Raw genomic sequence first — 20,386 nt, 5'->3', positions numbered from 1 at the left:
TGTTACCATACAATCCAGCAATCACACTCCTAGGTATTTACCCAAATGAGTCAAAAACTTCCATCCACACAAATATTTATTGTAGCTTTATTCATAAACGCCAACAAATGGAAGAAATCAAGATGTTATTCAACAGATGAATGGATAAACAAACTGTGGTACATTCACACAAAGAATACTATTCAGCAATAAAAAGAGATGAGCTATCAAGCCACAAAAAGACATGGAGGAACCTTAAATGCATTTTCTAAGCAAAAGAAGCCAGTCTGAAAAACCTACATACTATATAGTTGATTCTAACTATATGACATTCTGGAAAAGGTAAAACTACGGCAACAGTATAAACATCAGTGGTTTCTAGGGGTTGGGGTAAAAGAGTAGGGGAGAGGGAGTACTAGGAGCATAGGGGATTTTTAGGGCAGTAAAACCATTCTGTCTAACACAGTCACGATGAACGTATGACATCACCCATTTGTCAAAACCCACAGAACTGTACAACACAAAGAGGGAACCCTAATGTAAACTATGGACTTCAGTTAATAATAATGTACCAATACCGGTTCATCAATTATAACATGTATCATATTAACATAATACGTTAATAACGGAAACTGTGTACTGGGAAGAGAGGGTATATGGAAACTCTGTACAATACGCTCAACTGTTCTGTAAACCTAAAACTGCTTTAAAAATAAAATCTGCTAATTTTAAAATATTTTTGTTAAGTTTTTTTTAAGATTATAGGGGAAAAAAATCCCACACTTAGTACATCTCTAAGACATCAAGGCCAAATCCCTTTCCTTAAATCAAATCCCAGGTGATCAAATTCCATCAAACCAAATCTGGGATCTTTAATCCAACTAAGAATTTTTAAGGAATCTTTAATCCTTATTGACTAAGTATACTGAGATCCATGTGATATTCAAGAAATTCCCTGAAAATTGAAATTAAACCCCAAATTAAAAAGTGCAAAGATCAGAGGTAGAGGCCTAGGAAATAAATACTGGAAACGGGCTTGGAGAGAGCACATTCTCACATGTAGCCCTACCTTGCCGTTCCTACTGCTGCTGCACTAGCCCAGGCCCTTACTGTGTCTCATGTGAATGACTGCAAACTCCTCCTAACAGATCGTCTGCCTCTCATCTCGCCAAACAAAATATCCTGCATACTACTGCTTGAATGTTCTTCCTAAAATGTAGCTCAGCTCACATCACACTTTGAAATCTTTAACAGTCTCTACTGGCTTGCGGGATATGGTCCAATGACTGAGACTGCATTTCTAAGCCTGCTGTGATTGGGTCCTACTTTCCTTCCAGTTGTATAACACCCACTAATCACACAGACTTACACACACACAGACTTACACAATATGTTCCCCCAAACTCTAGAATACTTTTGGTCCTGCTTTTGCCTCTGCCTAGGGATACAGCCTGGCTGACATTCTACCTGCCCTGTGAGATACAAGAACAGATCTTCATGACTGCTACCTCCCCTGAATTAAAGTGCCTTTATTTATTTATTTTTTTTTTGAGGAAGATCAGCCCTGAGCTATCTGCTGCCAATCCTCCTCTTTTTGCTGAGGAAGGCTGGCCCTGAGCTAACATCTGCGTCCATCTTCCTCTATTTTATATGTGGGACGCCTAACAGCACGGCTTGCCAAGCGGCGCCATGTCTGCATCCGGGATCCGAACCAGGGAACCCCGGGCTGCCAGAAGCAGAACGTGCGCACTTAACCGCTGCACCACCGGGCCAGCCCCTTAAACTGCCTTTATTTTTATACTTCCATTTGCACACACATGTTCAAAATAAAGCTATTCAAAGAATGTAGGGAGATGAGCAATCTCAGCAATTTCTTGGTGGTCCCAAGGCCAGGCATCCAAGAGTGTTCAAATCCTCACTTGCAGAACCAAGTGAACTCTGGAAATTATCATATCTTCCAAGACATACCAGGGCTATGGTAACTCTTGGAATTTTAAAACCAAGGATCAGTGAACTGGGTCAAAAAGTTACTGTAACAGTAACTTCAAAGAAAGTCCACACCAGCTGTCAGGCCCCACTTCCAAGGCGGCACGATCAACAGGAAGAAGGGGGATTTTGTAAGAGCAGGGAGAACAACGTTAGTCACATCTATCAACATAAACAGATACCACCTGTCCCATGAAGTCGTCCCCAAACCTGCTTCCACAGCAAGACGCAATCCCTCCCTTCTCCGTGTGCCCATAACACTCAAGACTTCTCCTGCTGCCTTATCACCTCCTGTTTCACATTATACCATCCATTCCTGTCTGTCCCCCACTGCTCCAGCACAGGATCCTTGAGGGCAGGGACTACATACTGTTCCATTTCAATATCCAGTAGACACTTATTATCTGCACATACTATGAAATCAAACATGCATTTAAGACAATGTCAGCAGTTGAACAATAGGACAACTTACAAAATTCCTACTGAGACCTCATTTCACCCAGATATTAGATGAACCTTGGTGGAAGGGGCCAAGTAAAGGGGGAGACAGCTGAGTACTCAGAAATAGCTCATGGTTTCCTGAAAGTATACATGTGCTTGACTGAGAAAATGAGACCAGACATAATAACTTCTCACCTGCGTACAGACAACTTAGGCTGAGGACTGTCACATCTTGTAGACGAGAAGGATTGAGAGGTTCCAACACAGGTAGAGAAAGGGTATCCAATGCCATAGTTACGTCAATCACCAATGAATGAAAACTGGAACATAAAAGAGGAGATTAACAAAAGTGCCTCTCTGAATCACTTGATTCTACAATCCGACAGTTAAAGAAAGCTGACACGCAGTAACAACTAACCATTTTCTCTCTTTTTGATAGCAGCATTAGAATGTAAAGCATATGCAGCCTGGAGCACCTTACCCATTCCGAACAGCAGTGGCATCTGCTACTGTGGCAGGCATGATGAAGAAGGAATTGGCCGACACCGCATCTTGAAAGCGATTGATGTAGCGCAGGAAATATGGCAGGTTCAAACACACACGCAGTAGCTTCTCTGAGCCACCTGAATTAACAAAAAGGCTTGACCTCACAAATAGGCCTTTGTCTGCTGCTTGATTCTTTCCCACTTATGGAGTTTTTGAAAGCAGAGAAACCAGTTTTCTGACAATCAAGAGTCTTACCAAGCTCTTGAAGACTAGCTACGTTCTGAGCTATGAATACATTCTTGGTTTTGATAGCAGAGGCTTGATCTGTGGATGACTGCTCATCACCTTCTCCTTCCGCCTGAAGAGAAACAAGATGTGAAAGACCTATCAAGATACTATCATCTGTTGACTGCTGCCCTGGTTCAGAAGCAAGCCAACTGTCCAAAGTAAGCAGCAGCTCCACGGTACTCTTCAGACTCCCAGTTAATGAGGGGAAAATTCCTCTCTAATGCTGGGAAAAATACAAGCTATTTTCCCAAGAGGAGAGCAAAAATATATAGCTCTAAAATATATATATTCTACAGCTGGTAGAGTGATGCCTTTTACAAAAAATTGTACATGCTCTTTATATTTGTTTATTTACAATGAGAAATGCTGGAAGAATGGTCATCAAAATAGTAGTAACTGTGGATGAAAGGAGCTAGGGTGAGATTTGCTTTTTTTTGGTTTGTACTCTTCCATTTTTTCCTACAATAGGCATGTACATCATTTTATATCACAAATATAAACTATGTTTGTTAATTTTTTTTTCTAGCATTCTCTCTCATCTTAAAAAACTCCATGGGATAAGGACATTTGGCTAAAGTAACTCACCAGAGTCTGTGGACCAGCGGGTGGTGATGCTACAGTTCGAGGGTTGAAAACTGACGTCAGCTGGTTCAAAAAATTCATCTGTACCTCCTTCTGCCTCAACTCTGGGCTTATTGGTGAGGCCAACTCTTTCTGATCTTCCACTACAAAATACAAAAGCAAACAAAGGGATGAGGACAGTGCCATGAGAAGGTAAAACAGCTAAAAGCTGGACAGGGAAGCGGCCAAGTAACCGTCTGGCAAAGGAATACCCACCATCTGAGAGCGTCTTCACTGTCTGCGGCAGCTTGGCCGATTTCATCATTGCTGTAAACGTGATAATTTCAGTTCTGTCTAGTCGGCTACACCCAGTGCACAGGCCCTTGATGAGGAGAATCAGGTGTTTCTGAAAGAAAACAAATGCAATATGTCTTTTAGAAGATTTTACTCTTCTGGGACTTCTAAGTGGCACAGGGCCAAATTTAGGCTTATATCAAGAACTGCAAATTAGGAAAAACACTAAAGCAGAGATCAGAGTTGACTATCCTCAGACCATATCGGGCTTGCAGATTTGTCTTATTGTCCTCACGGTGTTGCTGTTGTTTTTAATTTGAAGTTATGGCTAACTTTTCAAAACAGGGAAGGCTTAACATACTAATCCAGATTTCTTCTCTCTCTCAATAATTCACAAGACACAGCAACTTTGAGCCTGTACTCCTGCATAGCAACAAACAGCTGAAGCCAAACAGTGATCGGCCCCTTTAGCTGGGTCCTGCACCCTTCTCACTAGCATGCATTACTCATTTGGTGTTACTTGCCTGGCCCCTGAAGGCAGGTAACTTTGCAATCCTTGAAAAAGTCTCTGCAGCTCTCTATCCCAGAGGTTAGCAAACCACAGCCCCAATTCAGCCCACTGCCTATTTTCATAGATAACGTTTACTGGCCACAGCTACCCTCATTCATTTACGTATTGTCTGTGGCTGCTTTCACATTACAAAGGCAGAGTTTAAAAGGCAGCAACTAGCTGCAACAGGGACTGGTTGGTCAGCAAATTATTTCCTATTTGGCCTATTACAGAAAAAGTTTACCATCCTCTGCTCTATGCCATCCCTTCTCCATCATTCCACTACTCAGTCACAATCCTACCTCAAAATAAGGGCCAGAATGGGGCCATCACTCTCACCTGGGAAACAGCGCAAGCCTCATCTGGATTCTCCAGACGTAGGAGAGAAAACTCAATCAGGACTTTACAGGCTGCTGCCACCGACTGAAGTTGGTTCCGAGGAACTGAGAAAGTAATAAGCTTTACTTAACCCCAGACTGCTATATCTCACTTCATAGTCAATAAATCAGTCAATAAATCAAACAAAACAAGAACTGAGTTTCACATGTCTAACATTCCCAGTATCATTCTATGATGATAATTATTCAGAGCCAACAACCCAAGGGGCAGACAACAGCATCCCGGCATGGATAACCCCCAATCACTTAAAGGCCCAGGAAGTCTGGCTCCAGAGTTCATGCTCTTAACCACTGGCAGAGACTGTCTATCCTTTCCCATGGGTTCTAAACGCCTTTTTGCAAAGGGGTTTCCTACAAAGCTTCTTCAAGCTGAAAGTGACTCCTCTACAAGTAGCCAGTGCCTCTAATAAACAGCACTGGACACTGAAAGATTATTCAGCAACCCAATAGCTTCCGTTCATTTTACTTGCTTAGGAAACTAGTTAAGTAAACAAACAATCAGAATTCTTCAGAACTGAGTTAGTACAAAAAAACTAAAAATGCAAAAATTCAGAAATAGTGGAAAATAAGAGCTTGATCGCTTTTTGGGTAGAAAAGTTTAAAAGATGGGGAACTTTGAAATCCCTTCATATACCAGAGAACACAAAAGGAGAATTTACTTTCTCATCAAAACCAAATAAGGAACACAGCCTTGGTTAGTGGTTGCTAACCCCAGGTCAGTATCCACCCATCCTCCCCACCAGCCCCCCTGAAATTAACACACTAGTAACTATATGTGTGAAATCAATAAAATGCTTTTGATTAAGAAGGTAAGGAAAGTATAACTTAATGGGTTATGAAGCAGGTGTCCAAACCAAATAGCTTTCAAATCCCTCTTGGTTGGCCTAGGTAAAGGAACTTCCAGAGCCTTATTAGACTGACAGTTGCCTCCACACCTGGGTGAACAGGTTAGGAGTGGTAAAATACAGACTTCATTAACATTGTGTTCAAACACTCTAACAAGAGGATATACAACCCCCTATTCACAAGCCCTCAGAAGGGAGTGACAAAAGTGGAATACTTACTGAGGCTGCAAACTGTTGTAATATAGTGTGTGGAAAGTGCAACAAAAGATGAGTAGAATGGCTCATACTGCTTCTCGTGGTGCAGGATTTCTGATTCGCTGCAAAGAAAATAATTCAGTCGACATTTATTTACTTAGTGCTTACTATATGCCAGATATCCTACCCCTTATTGGCATTACCTTACTTAATCCTTATAGCAACCCTACTTCGCAGGCTGTTATCAACCCGATATTCAAGATTGAGAAAGTGAAACTTAGAGAATTAAAGTTAAGTACCTTGTTCAAGGCATCAAGCTTAGTAAGTGGCAAAAGCTAACAAACAGGAAACATTTTCAAAATCACTTAGAATTAAAGAAATACAAGTTAAAATATAACAAGATACCATTTTGTCCTATGTTACTGATTGGCAAAGGCCAAAAGCTAAAAATGCCACGTGCTGGCCAAAAAGGGGTAGACCAGAGCACTCAAAATACTATTAGTGGGAGTATAGATGATAGTAACTCATTCTGAAGACCAAACAAGGCCAGCCCATAATGCAGTAACTTAAAAGAATCAACAACTCCAATAGCCAAGACGTGGAAGCAACCTAAGTGCCCACCACCTGATGACTGGATGAAGAAGATGTGGTATATATATAATGGAACACTACTCAGCCATAAAAAAGGACAAAATCGTCCCATTCACAACAACATGGATGGACCTTGAGGGTATTATGTTAAGTGAAATAAGCCAGATAGAGAAAGATGAACTCTGTATGACTCCACTCATAGGTGGAAGTTAAACATATAGACAAAGAGAACTGACTGGTGGTTACCAGGGGAAAAGGGGGTGGGGGAGGGCACAAGGAGTGAAGTGGTGCACCTGCAACATGACTAACAATAATGTACAACCAAAATTTCACAAGGTTGTAAACTATCATAATCTTAATAAAAAGTTTAAAGAAAAAAAAAGAATCAACAACTCAAGGGAAGAAATCATCTGATAGATGCTAAAATCCAAAATTCAAAATTCATTAGGTACCAGAGCCCCTCTCCCCATACGATACAGCCAGATCACAACAAGTCCAGTGATTTTTAACCACATCCCTTATGTGAGCTGAAGAAATCCTCTCTTCTTGTGAAAATCTGAAGCCCAACTAGGTCTAAAGGCTGGATACACTCACATCATTCTCTCTATCAAATCAGATGCTAATCCACAATTCATGAAACAAGACAGCAAAGAAAACACTAAAATGTATCTTATTAAATGGAAAAGGCAGAGCGATGCACCTAAATAGTTTCCTCAGAGAGTTAATTCTCCAGCCAGAAGTACCAGCCTAGGAAGAGAAATGTAAACAGAATGAGGACTCTATCCACTTGCCAAATCAACACAGGAGCCAAAACAACAAGTTCAACATTTGGAAGGTGCCAAGGTAAGTGACAAACCACCTCAAACAGCACTCAAGAGTCTGGCATTGCAAACATTTTGCTATTTGGGGATTTATCAAGGATAAATGGGTATTTATCAAAGATCAGTTCCCTATCTTGGAATAACTCCTTCACCAAGAAAAAATATTTACGGAGAACCTATGATGTGCAAGGATCTTCCTGCCCACCAGGGATCATTTCTCCTTACTTGACAGAGGGAAAAAAGGAGGAAACAAAAACCTTTCAGTATCAAGTAGCACTCAAAGTTTCCAGTGGCCGTCACATTGGTAAGGGTCATAGATCTAAACTCCCCTGCTTCTACCTCATACACTTAATTATTCCTTCACTTCCACCCTTGTACTTTCTTATTCATTGTTCTAAGATTTTCCCACGCTGTAATTTGACGTATCTGAGTTATTTACCTTCTCTGCTTTATTTCAAAAGTTCATAGTTGCTTACCTTCCCATTTTTCAGCTGACCAGGTTTACCAGAACTAAGAGAAAAACTACTCACCCAAAGGACAAACTTATTCTGTTGCTTTCATTCCCATTTGGATAATGAAATATACCCAAAATATAGGAATAAACTCATTTAATTGCCTCATTCAATGTTGCCCCATTGTGATTTAATAAACCCTACTTCCTGGCCTAGAAATACACAACTGCCTTATTCCAATAAAGAAGAAAGAATGCACTCTGGGGACAGATAATGTTGGCATGGAAAAAATGGAGCAGACTTGGGGCAGGCCCCGTCACCGAGTGGTTGAGTTCGCACGCTCTACTTCAGCGGCCCAGGGTTTCGCAGGTTCGGATCCTGGGCACGGACCTGGCACCGCTCATCAAGCCATGCTGAGGTGGCATCCCATGTGCCACGACTAGAAGGACCCACAACTAAAATACACAACCACGTACTGGGGGGTTTTCGGGAGGAGAAGGAAAAAAAAATGGAGCAGTCTTGAGCTCCATTTACAATTCGCCTAAGATAACTAAGAATATACCTGAGGAAATGGTTTTAAAAAGACTTGAAAGAGGGAGTAGACATGTGGACATGTGGCCCAAAGAACAACGTCTGTCTCTTGATTTTAATGAAACAAGTGTGTATGAGTCAGCTAATAAAGATAGGCTGCCATACTTCCTTACTCCACCCTCATTCCCTAAGAATCTGAGAGACACCAAGACACCTGAGAATGAAAAGAAAGGGGAAAAATGGAACAAAGGGCAAGCAGTTAAACAGGAAGGAGAAGAATGAAAAAACTGGAGGCAAACATAACCCAGAGGAAGAAAAATAAGGCGACGCAAAGGTAAGTATCTCTCTCCTACAGGCGGTCAAGCTATCTGCCTCAAACATCTGCTTCTTCCCGAAACACCGCTGGCAGACAGGGGATCTGAAGAGTTTGCATTCCACACAAAATAAAGGCGGTGCAGAGTACAAAGAGAAACAGCAGCTAAGCAGCCAGGTCAGAGAAATCCAACTTGATATGTAAGTAAAAAAAGAATGGCCTAGGGCCTGGAAATATTTAGGTTTTTTTAGGAAGAGGTGGAAATCTGAGAGGGCAAACTAAAAGACTAAGGATTCACCGCCCTTGTCCCTCTTAGATAACATACTATTCTTATCTTTTTTGTAAACTGTGGAAGCTCCACAAACTCCTCTCAACCCAGCAGAATCATAAAAGGCCAAGTACAGACTCCACTACGCTTACTCGTTTCATGATACTTACAATCATCAAACAAGTAAGCATAATGAATACATTAATGGTTATATTCATTTAAAAAAATGTATGCTTACTGAACATGTGCTGTGTGTCACAGAGTACTTAATACACATTAACCAAAGAACTGAAAGCTTTCAGAGAGTCCCTCATACTCTTGACAACCCTGTGGTGAAGACATGGAAACATTAACTCGTCAAGAGGTCTAATCTTACAATTATACTCTATCACTTGGTGGCAGGCTTTCTTTTATTTTCTGTAGGTCAATCACAAACCTATGTCCTACTGCATATAAACTCAAGATCCTAGCATTAGTGCATTCCTTTCTCCCTTTCAAAATTTTTAGGAAATGACCATGCATTATCTATTGGGGATATTGTAACAGCTTCTGCCTTCCCAAGCAGGTCTCTCTGGCCTAAATTTTATCAAATAGCTGGGAGGCAGAGACTCAAAGACGCTTATCACTCAGGAAGCCAGGACAGGCAAGCAAGGCCTGGCTCAGGGAAAAGGGGCATATTTTTTTCTTTGTAATCTACAAAAAGTCAGTCAAACTGTTCAAAGACAACCATGCTCACCAACATCTCTTGCACAGTTAAGAAAGGAATTCTATATTTGATAGGACATTAAAACATAAGACTACATTCCGCAATTATACTAATTAATCCCACACATAGCATGCACTCCATTAAGCTAGTTCTAACCCTATTTCTGGTCTGGAAAAGCAATGGTGTTTGAAAGATTTTCAATCTTTACTTCCAAAAGACATGCTAGGAAAAGGGAATAGAAATGAAAATGAAGTGCCCTTTAATTCAACTCAGGTAACTTTTAAAAATCTACTAACACTTTTAAGAGTACCTTCCCAATTTATCCGTGCTAATCTATTCCTCCTTTGTTTCTCCGTTTGCTTACAAGTCTTACGTAACAAATAGGGTCTGAACCTAGGAATTTTTTTATCTACTTTTTCTTCAAACCCCAAAAGTCAATTTCAACCATAAAAGCATGGAAGAATAGAGAGACAGAAAGCAGTACTGGGCAGTCTCTTAGGACACGTGTCATCATCCCCCACAGTCAAGAAGGGAGGAACTCAGTGGATGAGCAGGCTGCGAGGTAAGAAGTAAGAGCTGGCATCATGGAGCCAGGTCTTCAAAAAGTAGTAGACTGCAACAGAAAAATAGAAGGTCCTTGGAGGCAAGGAAGAAAAACACAGCAGGCATAACAACAGAACCACAGAAGAAGGCAGCGGCAGTCACAGATGTAAAGTAACAGCCTAGGCACTTGAACCTTGGATTAGCTACAAAACTAAATCCATCTGGATAGTGCTAGCTCTGAGCTAGTCCTATACTCCAGGGCCACAACAAATTTGCCACAATTCTGACACCCTTATTTTGTTTTTTTGAAAAGCAAATAAAACTTTTGAGAAATAGAATACTGATAGGAGGGTACTAATTTCTGTGCTCTAAACCAGAGGTTAGCAAACTACGGCCTGCTGGCCAAATCCGCTGGGGCTCCTGTTTTCGGTACAGCCCACATTTAAGAATGGTTTTACATTTTTTAATGGCTGAAACAAAATCAAAAGAAGAGTATTTTGTAACATGTAACTATCACATGAAATTCACATGTCAGTGTCCATAAATAAAATTTTTGGAACATAGTCACACCCACTCATTTATCTAGTGCATATGGCTGCTTTCTCCATACAATGGCCGAGCTGCCTACTCTACAGAGACTGTATGGCCCGCAAATATTTACTATCTGCTCTTTACAGAAAAAGTGTGCCAACCTCTGGTCTACATCAAACTGAACTTGATATGTTCAGTTGTTTTAACCATAAAGAACTTGTAAGCCAGATATTTCTTCTGGAAATTTTTCTTAAGCTCATATTCCTCTCACAGAGCCTGAAAAGGACACATAACAGGCTTTCAAAGTTAACTGAGCCACAAAAACCAGAACAGAGACTTCAAAGATCTTGCCTTCCAATAAAAGTCTGCGCTAGTAAACAGCCATTGGTTTGGACTTCTTTTTTAAACCATGAAGAGAGATCTTACTAGTGACTACAAACACAGGCTCCTTCCAGAGGCTGGAGGGAGTTGCTGAACTATTATGGTTTAAAAGCCAGGAGCCAGGAACACCAGATGTATGGGAGGGTGTCAATAAATGACTTTATAACCTACTCAGCTCATGTCCATAAAAACATAAAAGCAAATGTTCTAAAAAGAGTGGAATATTGTCAATTATAAGTAACATAAGAGTATAATTCAGGGAAAATACCACTAATCCAAATGTTTAAAACAGTTAAAAAGAGGCTACACAATTTGATAGTATCTTCCATACTTGTTTACATCTTCAGAACATTCTTGGCTTAAAATTAGATAAGAAAATCCATCTGTAAAGTTGACTGTGAAGTTACCGAACCCAACCATTATCTTATTATAATTTGTTTTTTATAAAAGAAACTGCATCCAAAGCATCACAAACCTAAAAAAAAGCACTATAACGAACAATTTGTCAAATCCTGGGCCTCCCTTGAGTAATAAATTGCAATTTCCGCCTCTCTGGATAACATGTAGATATACCCTTCTTGGCATGAAGCTAAAATGACCCAGTTATCAATTGTACAGAGTCGCTGAAGTAAGGTTTGGAAATGAATGTGAGTGGCTTTAAAAGCATGTCTACAATTAAACGAACGAAACACTGCTCTAGGCCAGGTAAGTCAGGAAAAGGGAGGCACTCTGATACCACGGCCCTGTATGAACACAACTCTCACAATCTAAGAATCTCTGTACAAAAAGACAAAACCACGTAACAGCAAACCAATAAACAGTTCCGTTCGTAAAAGAGTCTGAAGACATTTTATCGAAAGAAAGAAAAAAAAAAACCTATTTCTTTGGGAAAATGACCTCTCAGACTAACACACCGAAATACTGTAAATCAGACAGCAGCAATATACAGTAAGTGCAACCGGAAAAGAAAGTCATCCGGGGTCACTAGTGGCTTCAGTGGCACAGAAAAAGCACGTGCCCGCAGTGATTACAGCACCACCGAGACCGTTATTAAGTTATGCGGTAGGTCTCCAATCTAAACCCCGGGCTCCGCTCCGGCCCAGGCTAGGGGGATGAGTGCGAGCGAGAAATGCAAACTCATCAGCGCTTTGACCTTAACACAGGGGCAGCCCCGGGAACGCTCCCCTAAGAGCGAGATGCATCTCAAAGTCACTCCCAAACAGGTCCGGCCACGCCCTCCCGAGAGGGCTTCCTCAAAAGTTTTGCTCGCGAGGGAAATTGAGGCACAGACGATTTACACGGGCTGGCAGAAGGAACCCCGGACCAGCCGTCGTCTCTCGGGGCCGGGGAGCCCCGAAGCCGTGGCTGAAGAGGGGGTCCCCGAGCGGCAGGAGGCAGCCCGGGAAGCGGGTCCAGACGATCCGACGACCTCCCCTCCCCCTCCCCGCGCCCGCCCAGCCGGGGCCGCCGCCCGGTACCTCTCGATGACTGAGGCCACCAGCTGCGGCAACTCCTTCATCTCGAAGGCGGAATAGGACGCGGACAGCAGGGGCCGCACCGCCACCTCCCAGCCCGGGGTCGTCTCCGACCCCGTCGCCGGGGCCCCAGGCGCCGGCGCCCCTGCCGCCGCCTCTTCGCCGCCGCTCGTCGCCATCTTCCGTCGTACTACTGCGGCTCCCTCCGGGGGCTTGCCACCGGCCCAGCGCCGCCTCCCGGGAGGGGGCGGAAGTGACGCATTCGGCTCGTCAGACGGCGCGACGCAGTCGCTGGCCAAAACACGCGACGCGCGGGGACGGCCTCCCGCCGCTCGCTCCGGGGGAGTGTGGCGCGGCGTGGGGGCGGGTCGGGGGCGCTGCGCCTGCGCAGGACGTGGAGCTTCAGATGAGGGCGGGGGAGCATTAGCCTCGGCGCGTGCGCGCTGCGAGTCGTGCCTGGCGGTAGGAGCAATGTGGGTTAGGGGCACCCGGGAAAGGTGAGTTTGGGACTTGGTTTCAGTTGGCAAGACCAGGGCAACGGAGTGGACTACGCATCGGCGAATATACTGGCCCCGGCCCGAGACAGCCGAGGACGAGGAGACCGAAGCCTAATCACTGGCACCCGCTTCTTCCCTTCCCCAGTGCTCCTTGTGATAGTAATACTACAGCGCTTCAGAGTTTACAAAGTTCGTTCTCCTCACACCACCTCTCGCTATGCTGTAATCCCTATTCCTTACTTTCCCGAGTTCAATCCCACTTATGTTTTGGTTACCCCCCATTAGTGATTTTACCGGCCCGTGTTTGCATAGCTCTCTGCATTTTGCCACGTAAGGTTCTGTTTTCCCCATTTTTCTACTGGCAAAGAATGTAAGCTTTGACGAACAGGGGACAACGTCTAGATTTTTGCCGATAAAACTATCTGCGTTCCAGATCTCCGAGGGAAAAGCAGTTTGACTGGAGAGTTTGACTCAAGGAAAGGTGTGCGTGCGTTGAGGACATTCTTGGGCGGGTGCGGTCCTGGGGGACGACGTCAGGCTCTCGGCTCTGGCCCACAGTCCGCCTGAAGAAATCTTCGTGAGAACCGTGAAGACGGCTTGAAAATCCTGAAGCCCTGAAATTCTCCCCCAGGTTTTGGAAGAGCTCCTTTTGTTACCAGTGTAGATAAATTGGTACCTGGTGATCAGTCTGCACTTTTAGTAAGAAAAGACCTATTTTACATTAGAAATAAAATTCAGTCAAGGCCAGTCTTGGAGGAGAAGTAGCTTCAATGATAACAGTAGGGATTTTCCCTTAGTGTCTTATTTATATCAGGGGATAATAACAGTAGGTTTCTTAAACATAAAAATATGAAAAATGAAAGACATGGAGAAAAACCTTTCCATAACTGAATACTGCACTATTTTAAGATACTGAACCAGAGCCCTAAGCAGAAGGCTGGAGACCAAAAATGTTATAGCGGCTCTTCGGAGATTTATTTTATTTTACCAAAAGGACAAAATTAACCTGCAAAGGTTCTCTTGGAGAGGTTTCAGGAAATAATGAAAGGTCCGGTGTTCCTGCTCCCCTCCCCCCCATCTGCGGCAGCTGTAAGACAGTAAAAAGGCAAATGCAGACTATCACAAGGAGCTTTGCATCTGTACCTGAACTCACATTATTTACTTGTTAACATTTATGGCTCGGATTTCAGGAAAGCACTCTAGGTAAAAATCTTTCTTTATAGATACCACATTAATTTCAGCATTGGAGGTTTGTTCTTGTGTTGCTACAAAAATTTGGAATGGCATCTACATTCTAAATGTAGACAACAAAGAAGCGGGCTGAAAAAAGACTTCCAGATGAAACAGCAGCTTCTAATACCTCTGGTCAAAAAAATAAGATAGAAACTAAGAATAGTAATCTTTATGAGTTATTAACTGAAGGACTCAAAATACTAGTTCCTTTGTAATCCCAAATGTCTGGGCAAGGAACTAAATTTTAAAACAGATAAAAGAGAGATATGATATAGGAAATGCAACGAAAGAAAAAAATTAAGCAGCCACAGCTGCATGGTGTGGTTTAAAGATCAGTGTGGGAGTACGGACTAGGAGGAAGCATGAGGGGATCTGCTGGGAACTGGCAAAGTTCTATATCCTGACACAAGTCATGGTTACATGGATATACACACAATATTCATTGAGTTATATACTTATGATGTGTACACCTTAGTGGTTGTAAATTAGACCTCAATCTAAAACAAGAAGAGGTCAGTGTCACTGCAGGAACCTCAAAAGCAAGAGATAATGGCATTTTTGTTTCAAAAATATTCCATCTGATACATAGTTGCTTGAAATAAATCCTACTGGAGACGGTGTGTTTAGAAACAATTAGATGAATAAACCATAGCTATTAGCTCCCAGAGGCCAACAAAGGTCAATCACAAAGTTACAAGAACCAATAGTGCATATTTTGTGGAAACTCCTAATGCAACACTGAAACCAGAAATGGACAGCAGCTCCTTTTTGGTAATTCACAATGAACGGAAATTTGGTTTTTTAATACCAAGAATGTAAGGAAATAGATTAGAAGCCTAATTCAATTTAGTAATATGATACGGTCATTTGTAATCCACAAGTATTGATTATTTTTCCCATAATAGTGCATTCTGTATGGTATGAATTTAAAACAAAGAAGAAAATGTGCTTTGCAGCCTTCTTGCTTTAAGAGAAAGAAATAATTTTGGCAATTGCGCAGGGACTAGAAGAGAATGTCAGTTTTACAGAGTAGCAGAAAGCAAGATTTATAGAAAACTGAGGAAGGAAAGAGCACAACTGAAATTATCAAAATTAGAAGAAGGTGAACACCCAAATTTACAATAGCATTCAGTAATAGCCAATGTGAGTTAACGCTTTTACTGCAAAATGAAGCTTAGATATACTAATTCAGCTTAAACCAAATAACATAAGATCAAAAATACATCCCAAGAGTTTTGTTTTGTAAAACGATTTTTCCAGGGCTGGCCCCGTGGCCGAGTGGTTAAGTTCGCGCGCTCCGCTGCAGGCGGCCCAGTGTTTCGTTAGTTCGAATCCTGGGCGCGGACATGGCACTGCTCATCAGACCACGCTGAGGCAGCGTCCCACATGCCACAACTGGAAGAACCCACAATGAAGAATGCACAACTATGTACCGGGGGGCTTTGGGGAGAAAAAGGAAAAAATAAAATCTTTAAAAAAAAAAAAATGATTTTTCCATTCCTCAGATCTGCTATGCCATGTTTTAGGATTTACACTCAGCAAAGTTTTGGACAAGATTGAGAGACAGGAGAGAGAGACAGGAAGGAGAAGGATAAAGCAAATGGGGTAAAACGTTAACATTTGGGGAATCTGAGTGAAAGGTATCTGAAAATTCTTTGTACTATTCTTGTAACTTTTCTGTAAGTCTGCAATTGTATCAAAATAACTTATGGGGCTAGCCCAGTGGCGCAGCGGTTAAGTGCGCACGTTCCTCTTCGGCAGCCGGTTCACCGGTTCAGATCCCAGGTGCGGACATGGCACCGCGCAACATGCCATGCTGTGGTAGGCGTCCCACATAGAAAGTAGAGGAAGATGGGCACAGATGTTAGCTCAGGGCCAGCCTTCCTCAGCAAAAAGAAGAGGATTGGCAGCAGTTAGCTCAGGGCTAATCTTCCTCAAAAAAAAAAAAAAGTTAAAAGAAAAAAAAGCCTTGTAAATACTTCACTTTATGATTAGAGTATAATGACATGTGGCAGGCACTAACAGAAGGAAAGTAGTATAAAGTCCAGAAAAGTGGAGTCAAAGGATTACACTGTATCCTTTAGCACTGCTGGGGGGTGGGGAGGGGCTACCTGGGTCAGAGGAAGTGAATATTCTGGTCTCTTTTGCAGATAAATGCCTAAAAGAAACACCATGCATAGGATATTACACGCCATTCTTAACTCCATAATAACCAAGCAAACTTAGCATAGCATTTTAACTTGCTATACAGGCTTTTGCATAGCAGAGAATAGATACTCCAACTAGCAGACGTAAGTATTCTAGTCCTCTTTGCAATGACAGTCTTCATTATCGATAACCTGGCATTCTGGTTATCAGTCTTCTGCTCTAGCTTATTTTATCACAGCACATGGGATAGACAATTATCTCCAAACCCATAAAGGACAGTGGAGCTGATATGAGTAAGTGTGCCTTTGAAATGTATTTTTGCTTTCTTAACTTTCATTCTTCCAGATTGCATGTTAGGTAACAGTAGACAAGAGTGTGCTTCAATCTAAATCTATGGCTAGTTTATAGAGATACTTCCTGAATGGCCTCATCTCTAAACCTGGAAAAGGCACCTCTCGGTATCATGGCTCAGAAATTTATATTAGCCTTAGTGCTAGTGGAAAAATGGCTTCTTGGTTAGAGGTCAGTCTCAACTGACATCACACTCAAACTCCTTAAACAATGAGGAGGCAGGTGGGCAAACATCCTTTATGTTACTATAAATCCTTACTGGAAAGATGGTCTAAATAATACAAGACAGACTTCCCTGAAAGAGTATTTGATTGATCTCATAAGAGTCTCTAATGGAATAACACTTAAGAATTTCAACCTTGTGACCATAAAAAAGGGTATGAGAGATCCATATCGCTAATATGGAAAGCTCTCCATGATGATAGTAAGCGATAAAATCCAGGTGCAGAACATCATGTGGTCTGGAGAGCTCCACACCAAATTGTTCAGTGGTTATCTCTGGAAAACAGAAGGTGGGGGTAGGTTTTAAAGGAGAGACTCACCTTAATTCTTCTGGCATTGTTTGTTTATTTTTTTACTTACATAGCCTGCTTAAATAAACTTGGCAACAAAAACTGAAGTAGTTCATAGAAAGTACCAGTATCTCCTTCATTATTGAAAGGTAGGTGGTACACCTCAGTTTACATTTTACAAAAAAATAAAAGTGCATAGAATGTTGTCTACCTTGTTTTGATTATGGAACGATAATTGTCAATTTTTTAATATTAAGGTACAGTCGTGCGTCACTTAGCAACAGGGGTATGTTCTAAGAAATGTGTCATTAAGCGATTTCGTCGTGCGAACATCGTAACATGCACTTACACACACCTAGGTGGTATATAGCCTACTATATATATATATATACACGTAGGCTACATGGGACTAATCTTAGGGGACCACTGTTGTCTATGCACTCGGTCTTTGACCAAAACGTCATTATGTGGCACATGACTGGTTGTTATAAAGAATGTTTTCAAAAGCCTATTTGGACTTTGAGTCTAAATAATCAAAGTTCTTTTTATTTTGTTTATATACGTACACATAAATATAATATACCAAAAATGTATCTTCCCCTTTCAAAATTGAAATTATGGTACCACAAAGCTTATTTCCCATAATGATCTTGTGAACATTTGTTTTAAGCAGTAAAATAGGGTTTGTCAGAGCTCATGTTCCAGAGCACACCAAAAAAAGGTGAGTAGGACTATCTCTTGGCATTTCAATAAATATAAGAATTCCTTACTAAGACACCAAAGGCACTGTAGAAATTTAAGAAACTAGGGACAACTGTCAAAGAAGGTATAACCATTTGGGAACAATTTGTCAGGTAGCAGCTTCATGGTTAAGATAGTGGAGCGTTCAGAAAACAGCTTAACAAACCCTGGGAGACACCGATTGACTGAAATAATAAAACACTAGGCCGCGTCACTCAGGAAATTGTGTGGTTAACCAAGAAACTCGGAGGTCCGGGGCGGCCAGAGTCAACAAGGAAGGCTTCATGGAGTTCAGATTTGGGACAAGCCAGATTTTGAGAAGAGAAGAAAGCATTCCACATAAAGAATACAGAGAAAGAATAGATTCATGACGTAAAATTTTAAATGAGCAGAAATCAGGTAAATCTTGGGATGACTCTGATAATTGTAGCTTATGACTAGGCTCTGACAGAGAACAGCAATTTATAAGGGCAGTGAGATTACAAATCTGAAATTACCGAGCTGAAAGACACCTTACAGACCACAGAACCTGTGCCCTCACGCAATCAATGAAACACATTCAGAGAGGTTAGGTGACTTGCATTAAAGTCTCTAACACATTCTTTAGCAGTATTTTTTCTGTCATACTTTGCTCCAGAAAAGACTTAGGGCATCTCTATGAATACAAGATGTTCAAAATTTATTCGCTGAAAAAACAAGTAGCAGAATTAAATAGCATGATCCCATTAATAGTTTGTATACAAGAGCACAAAACTCAGGCTATCAATGCCCATGCGAATAATTAATACTAGTTCACATTCAAGTAATTTTTATACTTTAAATTTTTCTATAGTATGCATGTTCTATTTAAAATCAAAGGGAAAAAAATGTTAAGTGACTTAAGAGAGAGACACAACTATTCCTGATACTGAGCCCAGAGGGACCAGAGAAGAGGCTGTGACAAAATACTGGCCCCAAATTCAACCTAGATGCACAGCTAGTTCTCTGCAGATCTGGCTTAATCTAGGGACTGATTCTGAGCGCCCTGAAGAAAAGATGGATTATAGATGGGGGGGGGGGGGGTGTCCGCCACAAATGTGTCTCAACCAATCTCCTTTTCAGTTATATTTGTTCTTGTTGCTGTCTCATCACACAGTTAATTTTCATTTTATCGTGTATCACTGCATTTGTGTAAGCTGTCCCAGGTGTTTTTTGTAACAAGGAGTAACATCTATCATTAAAATGACAGAGCCTGACAAGGATTTATGGCTAAACAGAGGGCTAAAGGATACCTTCAAGAAGTTCCACATCTGCTGCAGTGCAGACAAAAGGGTGATCAGGATCCAGCATTTTACTCTATAGAGAAAGGTAGAATGAGTCAGCTCAAAATTTAGAATTGTGGACTCAGCAAAATAAATATTAGAGGAATGCTAACAAAAATTATTTGAGTTTCAGCAAAGTTTAAGTCTGGTATTTCTTAAACTGCAGGGTAAGTTGTTTATTAACGCCACCCCTAATTTATGACCATAAAGCCATATTATTTGCATATGAGCCTGCTCACCTTTCTTTGCTGGGAAGGTGGGGAGGGGAGCAGGTGTCAACCTCTTCCAAAAGTGGTATTAAATCACTAAGCTACGATCTTAAGAGGGTAGGCGGGCATAATACATTACCATTTAACCCCCCTTCCAAAAAAATTCTCTCAGCTCTCAAAATTAAAAAAAGGTTCTTACTGACCCTGAATTTCTGTTGTAACTGCAATCCCGTATTTAACTCATGCATGTTCCCCAATAAGTGATTCCTGCCCAGAGTCAAAGGCTAAGGAAAAATCATAAATAAAGCCACAAACCAGTTTACCTTATTCCCAACAGGGACTAAGAATCACTAAAAACTATTTAGTTGCAAAATTTTACCAAAAGATCTTGTATGTTGACAACTAATAAAAAAATAATATGAAAAATACTGAAGAATCTACTTTTTTTTTTTTTTTTTTTTGAGGAAGATTAGCCCTGAGCTAACTACTGCCAGTCCCCCTCTTTTTGCTGAGGAAGCCTGGCCCTGAGCTAACACCCGTGCCCATCTTCCTCTACTTTATATGTGGGATGCCTACGACAGCATGGCGTGCCAAGCGGCGCCATGTCCGCACCCGGGATCCGAACCGGCGAACCCTGGGCTGCTGAGAAGCAGAACATAAGAACTTAACCGCTGCGTCACCGGGCCGGCCCCAAGAATCTACTTTTTTAAGTGAAACATTGCAGGGGGCTCCAAAATTAACCTAATTAGTGAAGAAGGG

General features: G+C 41.7%; 2 protein-coding genes across 23 annotated transcripts in view; both read right to left on the bottom strand.

The window, feature by feature from the left end:
- UBR4 (ubiquitin protein ligase E3 component n-recognin 4) overlaps nucleotides 1-12,880 on the bottom strand; it is a 127,332-nt gene extending 114,452 nt beyond the window's left edge. For 14 of the 18 annotated variants that reach the window (XM_070510886.1, XM_070510887.1, XM_070510894.1 and 11 more), the window contains exons 1-8: nucleotides 12,639-12,880; nucleotides 6,048-6,145; nucleotides 4,925-5,028; nucleotides 4,018-4,147; nucleotides 3,766-3,905; nucleotides 3,148-3,250; nucleotides 2,888-3,029; nucleotides 2,602-2,726 (exon numbers count right to left, since the gene is read on the bottom strand). In XM_070510886.1, coding sequence (XP_070366987.1) covers nucleotides 2,602-2,726; nucleotides 2,888-3,029; nucleotides 3,148-3,250; nucleotides 3,766-3,905; nucleotides 4,018-4,147; nucleotides 4,925-5,028; nucleotides 6,048-6,145; nucleotides 12,639-12,814 — 1,018 coding nt within the window. In that variant the 5' untranslated portion in view covers nucleotides 12,815-12,880. The remainder of the gene's footprint in view (nucleotides 1-2,601; nucleotides 2,727-2,887; nucleotides 3,030-3,147; nucleotides 3,251-3,765; nucleotides 3,906-4,017; nucleotides 4,148-4,924; nucleotides 5,029-6,047; nucleotides 6,146-12,638) is intronic. The other 4 variants (XM_070510888.1, XM_070510895.1, XM_044769845.2 and 1 more) reach the window with 1 other exon arrangement.
- Nucleotides 12,881-15,135: 2,255 nt separating this feature from the next.
- EMC1 (ER membrane protein complex subunit 1) overlaps nucleotides 15,136-20,386 on the bottom strand; it is a 31,005-nt gene continuing 25,754 nt past the window's right edge. Inside the window, exons 22-23 of one of the 5 annotated variants that reach the window (XM_070510884.1) lie at nucleotides 19,389-19,452; nucleotides 15,136-17,362 (exon numbers count right to left, since the gene is read on the bottom strand). In XM_070510884.1, coding sequence (XP_070366985.1) covers nucleotides 17,357-17,362; nucleotides 19,389-19,452 — 70 coding nt within the window. In that variant the 3' untranslated portion in view covers nucleotides 15,136-17,356. Of the gene's footprint in view, nucleotides 17,363-18,746; nucleotides 18,804-19,221; nucleotides 19,453-20,386 lie in introns of those variants that run through there. The other 4 variants (XM_070510885.1, XM_070510883.1, XM_070510882.1 and 1 more) reach the window with 4 other exon arrangements.

This window comes from Equus asinus, chromosome 5 (genome assembly GCF_041296235.1).
Source record: "Equus asinus isolate D_3611 breed Donkey chromosome 5, EquAss-T2T_v2, whole genome shotgun sequence".
In the NCBI taxonomy this organism is placed as follows: Eukaryota; Metazoa; Chordata; class Mammalia; order Perissodactyla; family Equidae; genus Equus; species Equus asinus.
Note: the sequence above shows the minus strand (reverse complement) of the source record. Positions and strands in the feature narration are given on the sequence as shown.